This window comes from Nicotiana attenuata, unplaced genomic scaffold, assembly GCF_001879085.1.
Source record: "Nicotiana attenuata strain UT unplaced genomic scaffold, NIATTr2, whole genome shotgun sequence".
Taxonomy (NCBI): Eukaryota; Viridiplantae; Streptophyta; class Magnoliopsida; order Solanales; family Solanaceae; genus Nicotiana; species Nicotiana attenuata.
Genome location: NW_017671991.1, coordinates 32811 through 41419, shown reverse-complemented (window position 1 = coordinate 41419; position 8609 = coordinate 32811). Strand labels below are relative to the sequence as shown.

Below are 8609 nucleotides of genomic sequence, written 5' to 3'. Positions count from 1 at the left end.
TGATTTACTTGTGCTAAAGTTGTTGTGTTTTAGATTCTTGTTGGTTATTGTGGTACCTCCTTGCCGGAGTGTGAATAATTAATTTATGAGCTGTGTATGGTGCCTATGAATGGCCTGTTATAGTATATTTGGTTATTGTTGGTGTAGTTATGGTATTTGTGACAGGGATACTTTTTGGATAGTCCAATTTACAAGGGAAACTCTGCCGAAATTTTTGAAAATTTAGGGAGTTTAGCCAAAATTTTGAGTCCCTTGGAAAAGTGAGTAGTGCTAAGAAAACTTAAGAGGTTCAAGGACTTAAGGATTGATTGTTAGCTTAAGAAAAAGGCCCTAGTAACATTCGAGGACGAATGTTTTTAAGGAGGGAAGATTGTAACACTCCTCAAATATATAAAAGTTTCAAGACACGCGAAATATAGAATTTAATTATTTATTTTTATAATCTTAAATTCTACTTCTATTACGAACTAAAACCCTTGTGATTAATTTTGAGTTACTTCTCTATTTATAAATAGTTGGATGTACAATTAGGGAAATATTAACAATTTTAATGTTATTAATTATTAAAAGTAAGTATAATTAAATACTAGTGAAGTCAAAAAAAAAAGGGAAAATAAATAAAATAACAAAACAAAGGGCTTAAAGCCTTGCATTTAGTAGTACGTATTCCACTTTAGAAGGAGGCAAAAGGCAGAAGCCTTGTTCAGAAAAGCAACAAAAAGGCAGAAGCCTTATTCGAAGAAACAAAACAAAAACGGAAAAAAAAAACAAAAAAAGCAAAGCAAACACAAGCCTACGAAACAGAGGCAGCGATGCTTACTCACGGAGGCCACGAAAAGATTCTAGGATTCTTTACAAATCATTAGTTCTTGAATTCAGGTATATGAAATTCCCTATTGTCAATTATCCTACAATAGTAATAGGTAAAAATTGGATAGTTAATTCCCTTCTTCCTCTATATCAACAATAAATTTCATGTTTAGGTGTGAAACTTTAAAATTGATTAAAATACACTGGTTGTTGTAGAATCGATTGGTTGACTGGTGTCAATTGGACTGGGGCCTACGTATTGGCTCGAGAAGTTTTGAGGTGAGTTGATATAACCCTTTACTAAAGTGGTTTAACTCACAAAAGCACGCACACAAGGTGTTTGATGAATTGCATAAAAGAGTTAATATGTACTTAATTGGAGTAGTAAGTACCTATTAGCTTAGAATTATTTTCTAGCTAAAGTTTAGATGATTATTTGGATATATGTGCATAAATGTCAGATTTTTATGTTATTCTTTGTTCTTAATTGGAGTAGTAAGTACCTATTAACCTAGAATTATTTTCTAGCTAAAGTTTAGATGATTATTTGGATATATGTGCATAAATTTCAGATTTTTATGTTATTCATATATGCCATTTTCATGTTGAAAATTCATGAAGGATCAAGAACCTTTATAAATACTTTTGAATGTTTATTTCATTCTTATGTCATGCCTTACATTTAAGGATACCAGTATGAGTATGTATAAAAGATTTAGACTTGAAAAGTCACAAGAAGAAGTTTTAGAAAGAAAAGATTTTTGGGAGTATCCTTTATTCTGAGAAGGGGTCATCGTCCAGGCTGAGGGTCCTGATCAAGGCGTTGATTTCCTGAAACTACTTGTGCCAAAGTAGGGAGCACACGAGCCGAGGGTCTCGTTGCTGAGAAATTACTTAGCCATGCTAAGGTATGATACATGAGCGTTGAGAACCATGAAGCGAGTGGCACCTCGTGGATTGGGCCTATTCGATCAGGTTGGGATCGAACCCGTGCCGATCACACGGTGACGAATTAAGCCAGGATAGTTGGAACTCCCAAAGTATAAAGTGAAGTATTTTTTTTAAAGAAAGAAAAAAAGGGAAAAGAATTTCTTTTAGAATATTCATAACTGCTATTATGCAATTATTTAGGATTATTCCTATAAGCTTTATGTTTTACATGCATTTAGAACCTTTGCTCATAATGTATATGTTATTAAAGTTTCGCCCCCTGTTGTTGAGACTCACTGAGTACAATGGATGGTACTGACGTTCTCTTTTGGGAACCTACGTTGGTCTGCGGTACAACGTAGGAACCGGATTTGCAGGTGAGCAGGCTACGAGTTAGGACTTCCTTCGCTTCCAGTGCTATTGGTGAGCTCCGCTTTTGTTCGTGGAGTATTCCTTAGAGTCATCTTTATTTAGTTATTTCTTTGTTACTTAGAGAACTGACCAGGAAATCTCATGTCCTGAGCAGTGCGTCAGTTTATCAGTAGAGGCTTCATAGACATAGTCGTTGGGTTAAGATTCAGTTGTTTTTGATAATAACTTAGTAGTATTTCATTGGTTACTATGAATAATATTTTGGAGTTGATTTATTTAAATGCTTAAATTAAACAAAAGTATTTGGTTAGAGTATTGCCTTGCTGCATATAAAGTTTGGAGATATAATAGATTTGATAAGCAGAGATGGTTCGCTCAGTCATGTTTAGTGATCGAGTGCCGGTCCCGGTTTGTTCAGAAAATGGGTCGTGACAGATTCTCCAAATAATTCGCCATGCTTTACATGAATACCATTTCCCACATCACATGCAGCTTTCTAATATGCAAAGCACAAAATTTATAGTCACGTTAGAAGGTTTGTACACAGAGGCAGACCTAGAATTCGGCGGTTACAGGGGTACCGTATGACATTCAATATAAATTTATCAATGTTCATAAAGATTGATACGGGGGCCTATGCTAATATCTGATTATTTCTTGAAGACATTTACAAGTCTATATGAAGTTTTTGTCAAAGTTTCGGGGTGCCCGTGACCCCTCTATGTATAAGGTGCGTCCGCTTTGTTTGTACATATGCTGTCAATATTAATTGTAATGCACGAAAGTATTCAATCTGAATGTGTGAAAAAAAGGCACGGTGTTTCAAATGACTTGAACTAAAGATATCAAGAGGTAAGAATTGAGTGAACAATGAAGTTCTCCTTTCTACATGATTTACTATAAAAATATCTGAGTTAACAGCTTTATTTTCCTTGTTTTAACAAAGAAAAGGAAATTTCTTCAATTTATTTCCCTCTCCAACCAAAAGGGGAAGGAAAATAATATCTCACAGTTAGCAATTAGGTGGGTGAGGTTCCACATTTCATATATAGCGACTGCATTTTCTGTAGCATGTGATGCTTAATTGCTTTAAATATACAGAGCCAGAAAGGTGGATAATAGACATCCAGCGAAGCCTAAGAAAATAAAAAATCTTTGATGAATCTTTTGCTTCTTCACCCACTCCTAAATGCCATAGTAATGAAGGTGATCTGTAGATTGATGTGATCTGCTTCCCATTTCATCTCATGTATGTTAGGTGTCCACATTTCCATGGTCGAACTTGACGCTTTTACTGTTATATTAGATTTTTCCAAATTCAACATGTTCAAATCTTCGTAGCCGACAACTCTCTTAAACTGTGCGTACTGAGTGAAACAATTTGAAGAACTATGAAAAGATTAATTTTACTTTATCAATAAGTCTAAAGCAAAGTTACTGAAGCTCTAAAATATGCTTTCTGCTCAACCCGGTGATTGCAACCTTAACACAACATTAAAGACGTTAAAACAATTCAATCTTATTTTTCTCTTAAAAGAAGCCTGGCAATTTCAATTTACGTCAAGGAAATGAAAGCAACATCAGACTGAATAATGGACTGCAGATTCTGGTGTTGTTTTCTTCTAATTGATTTTAGAAGACAGAGGCGGCTAATCAAAAAAATATGGCAGAAGTATCTAACTCAAAGAAACAAAAACCATAAGAATCTGATGCAGACCAAGTCAACACAAAGGGAAAAGGTAAATTTGTTGAAAGGGAAAAATGAGAGTAGAATTTGACAAAATTGTTTCTTTGCTTCCTCGATACCCAGTTAGTTCGTTGGTGTAGTAAAAAGTAAAATTGGAGGCTAATAAGTTATCCTCGTGCTACAACAGTGAAGCAGGTCTTACATTCCTAATTTAAATCCTCACGTTTTGGACATCCCGTAAAATACAGCTAAAAGGAGCATTCAAGCCATTCACTTCTTCTTCTTCAACTTGTTGGACTGCGACTGAGTATATGCAGTTCCCTTGAAAAAGGAACAGGAAAGTTAGCAAATCCTTCCGACCCGAATCCAAATGTAAATATACACATAAAAATTTTGAAATCTAGATTACTAAACATTTCCAGAAATTTGAAATCTAGATTACTAAACATTTCCAGAAATGTACTCTTAACAATATAATAAACCACATACCTGCAACCATTCATCCATGGATGCATCAGTTGTTGCAGTTCCAACTTCAACCTTTGCCTTTGGTGCTCTCTTAGTTTTCTACACACACATCCAGAAAAGAAAGAGAATGATTTAGAAGGAAACAAGAGCAGACGAATTCATATGCTTAAATGAAAAAACCCCTAATGTGTTTATTGCTGATACATTTTTTTAAGAGATATTTTATTCAGAAAATAGCACTAAGCTGCATTAAAAGGGAGGTATTTTTCTTAGGTCCAGCTGCTCAACAGATTGCTTTGTTCCCATATGGTAACACTAACGCCTCTGTATGACTAAAAAACCCCTCACTGTTACCAGCAAGCACATCAGCTCTCAGTCACTTCAAGAAGCAGATTTCAGAGTCCGTTGACATATATGTCAATAGGATAGTGGTGCAAGATCTAGAAACAATAACCCCACACACTAACTACTTGTGGCCCCTCATACATACCCTACAGGCATTTTTTAAGATATAACCGAGTTTTTAAAGCACCTTTTTTTCCATCTTACAAGGAACATAGGCAAGTATAATCACCTTTGAGAGATTTTGTAGCTGGCCACGTATCCAGAACCCGAGAAGACCAAGGAGGGCAACTCCAAGACAAAACAGGAAAACAGACTCAACACTGAGAAGACCACCAGGTTCAGTCACTTCAATAGTTCCATTGTAGAACACATTTTGATAAGCGTTCTGGTCTATCTCGTAAATAATTGTGCCCACGAGATCAAAACTTCCAGGCTGCAACATGATGAACAGAGTTATCAGTTCAGAGAAGAAACTGTGAGAATGAAGTCAAAGCAATTATATGAAAATAAGCAGGACAATTTTTCCATGTTAGTTGATCAAAAAAAATGGTAATAATGCTATATAACAAACCTGCATAAATTTGCTGACAGCAAATATATATGGAAAGGTAGCCTGAGCAGAAGGAGGAACTGTTGCGTTGTTAAAAGCCTAGTAAATGAACGAAGATACACAATTAGCCAATTCTGATATCCAAATATTAGTAAACAAAGTATGAAATATACTGAACAGATGTTTGAACAAACACAGGTATACCCAAGGTGCCATATAAGTATGGCCTTTTCTTAGCTCCAACATGAACTCTACCTTAGTTGGTGAACTTAAAAATGCTGTGCTAGTAGAGCTCAACTTGACAATAAAACTTAGCTCTGACATGTGAGGTTGTTTTAGTGGAAAACTCCTCTTCCAGCCGAGAGGTTGGGATTACATTTCACCAAGGAAGCCAATTGGTAAAGTGTTTAGGGTATGTTCAATTCCTTCCAAGCAAGTTAAGGCACGATAATTCATTTGTTAGTTGATTTGAAATCTCCTTCAGAATAGAATTCATTTTGAAGCTTTTTGAATGCCCCAAATAGTTTAAGTTCATCATAAGTAAAGTCAATAAAGAGAAGTTTCATGCAAAAATGGGATGTTTTTAATTCTTTGAAATTGTATGCTAAAGTAATTTCGCGTCTGTAAAGAGTCATCTTCTCTTTCCCTTCTCCGTGATCAATGTCATATCTCAGTAACTTCTAAAAAGAAAACAAGGACCTTATTAATTCAAGCAATCTTATATTTGATTAAAATCTTTCTAACCAACAAATTTGGCAAGAGAGAAAATATAAATATTTAGAAAACCTATCGTGGTCATCAGCTAAAAGGAGAGAAAATAAGGGCATTTACAAATAGCTCTTGTGAAATATAGCTTGTTAGGAGCAAACGCAACGAAACTTTAGCTGAAGAACAGAAACTATTAAGTGCAAACATGATATGTATCATGGAATATCTTCGGGTAACGTTATTATCACCAAAATTTAAAACAAGGTAAATTTAACGATACCTAAGCCCCAACTTAAACTAACTCACAACTAAAGAGACAAGCGAAAGAAAAAGCCTTTCAGATCACAAAAATTTGAGACAACATAAATATAACAAGACTATATGCAAACTTAAGGAACCAAATAGAAGCTAAATAATCTAGAGAGAATAAATACCACTTTTTTCAGTTCAGTCAACATATTTCACCAATAATCTTAAGAAGCAAGCAGCATAAAGCATGATTAATAGGAAAGGATGTAATCAACAATTACCTGAACAGAAAGATTTTGAACCAAATAGCGATGATCAAAGGGAAGGTGAACACTGGCTTGGATGGCAATGATATTCAGATTTGATTCCCCTGCTTTATCCAAAGTCGGCAAATAAATCCATAAGAGCAGATAAAGGAAGAGATGCTATCAGAACAATACTATTAAAAATCAAAAACTTAATGGGACAAAGAAAAGGAAAATACAGAATTACCATCATTTTTCATTCCAACCAACAGCTCGCTCTCCTCACCAGCTGCCACTACTGCATAGACAACGAAAAACATGATTTAAGAGAGGCAAACCATTAACAGCAACCTTGTCCAAAGCAAAATTAGGTAAAGATAATAAAGATGCATAGTAGACACTGAATTTAAACTCACCTTTAGATGGGTTTTTAGGGAAAACACAAATCGTTTCAATCCCAGGTGCAGGACTATAACTCTCACTGCTAAAATCTTGGACATCCTCACCAACAATTCCAAGATCCCCTCCTTCCTTGGTACCCTCAACCACTTCTGCTTCAGGGTCGGATTGAGCTCTAGCAACTAAAAAGAAAATATTAACACCAAAATGAACTTCACGAAATACAACAATAGCAATTAACAATGAACAACAACTACTAAGCCTCAATCCAAAACCAGCTATCGAGAACATACATTTTGCTCAAAATGACCGAACAAGTTAAAGCCTGAAAGGAAATTCTCATAATCAACCTAATCAACATCATAAAAAAGCTATGAGGCGTAAAAAGTAGCATAACATTGAGGATCTAACTAAATCCGAAGCATGAGGTCTTAGGTTTGAATCTTAGAGGAGGCAAAAAACACTAGGTGATTGCTTCCCATCTGTCTAATTCTTGGTGGGCAGAGTTACATAGTAACTGAGCTGGTGGGAGTAAGCAAGTACCCGGTGGAATAATCAAGGTGCATCCAAGTTGACCCGGACACCACCATTATAAAAAAAAAATATGAAGATCTAACTAAATCAAAAGAGTGGAGAATTCTATCAGGGAGCAGGCAATGCATGCATCATCATTTCTTTTCCAAGTCATTATACGAAACAAAACACAAGAAGCTATTATCAAGTCAACGACAATCACTTTGACTAACCAAAACTAGCAAAAACTTTCCACAATCAAAGTCCACAATCAATTCTAACGCTTATCATTTCCAAATGGAGAACATATCAAAGCATAATATTCAACGTTCCAGATTTACTATAGCAATCAAAATCATAATCCAACCCGATACCAGTTAAGCAATAACAAAATTGGAATAGTCAACATTAAATAGTCAAACCTCGATTAAATCGAAGAGAATCAAAATTACGAATATCAAAGAAACAGAGTACTCCATTAAATAAAGCTTAATACGTAAAATTGTTCATGCGATCGTGCATGAGCATGCGAATGCGATGAACTACTAAATTAACATGCAAAGATGAGGGATTTGACTGAAAGTTCTCAGGAAGTAAGATCTGGGATCTAAGAAGCAAACCTTGAAGAAAAGATGAAGAGAAGAGGAGAAGAGCCAGGACGAAGAGAACCCTAATTTTCATTTTGAGAGGAAGGCGGAGTACACGAACGAAGACCAAAGATGAGAGTAAAACAGAAAATCAAGCTCTGAGGTCACACAAAACAAACCCAGCTCAGAATTTTCTTTTTCTTTTTTAACAGATTTATTCATGTGAAAACAGATATGTTATGCCAACTCAATTTGGGCCCAAACTGAGAAATACTCACTTTGGGCTTTGCTACAGAACTCACAAGATTTGGTTATTAATGACTTCCCGCAAATTCGAAAATCTAGACAACTAGTGATATTTTACAACACAATCAATAAGCTTACTTATAGCCGGTTTTGGCCGAGCTTCTCCAATTCTAGAAGCATTTTTTTTTCAAAAAAAATATTTTTTTCAAAGTTCATGTGTTTGACCAAGCTTTTAAAAAGTATTTTTGAGGAGAATAGAAGCAGTTTTGGAGAAGCAGAAAATAGTAGTTTCTCTCCAGAAGCACTTTTGAGAAGAATACACTTTGAAGAATTTTTTAAAAGTTTGGTCAAAAACTCATTGCTGCTCAAAAGTGCTTTTTAAATTAATTAACCAAACACAAACTATTTCTCACCAAAACTACTTTTGAAAAAAACACTTTTGAGAAAAAACACTTATCAAAATAAGCTGATTTTTGCAGCTTGGCCAAACAGGCTATTAG

At 35.1% G+C, this 8609-nt stretch overlaps 1 protein-coding gene across 2 annotated transcripts; it reads right to left on the bottom strand.

Annotated features, from left to right (window-relative positions):
• Positions 1-3833: 3833 nt before the first annotated feature.
• LOC109211217 (translocon-associated protein subunit alpha-like) lies at positions 3834-8084 on the bottom strand. 2 transcript variants are annotated; one of them, XM_019374721.1, is made up of 8 exons: positions 7897-8084; positions 6781-6945; positions 6612-6662; positions 6401-6492; positions 5184-5261; positions 4842-5045; positions 4289-4366; positions 3834-4120 (listed from the first exon to the last, which is right to left on the bottom strand). In XM_019374721.1, the coding sequence occupies exons 1-8, from the start codon at positions 7955-7957 to the stop codon at positions 4070-4072; spliced, it is 780 nt and encodes a 259-aa protein (XP_019230266.1). In that variant the 5' UTR covers positions 7958-8084; the 3' UTR covers positions 3834-4069. The 2 variants fall into 2 exon arrangements, with proteins under 2 accessions (XP_019230266.1, XP_019230267.1); XM_019374722.1 differs by having other exon boundaries at positions 6401-6489; positions 7897-8083.
• Between the last annotated feature and the right edge of the window lie 525 nt (positions 8085-8609).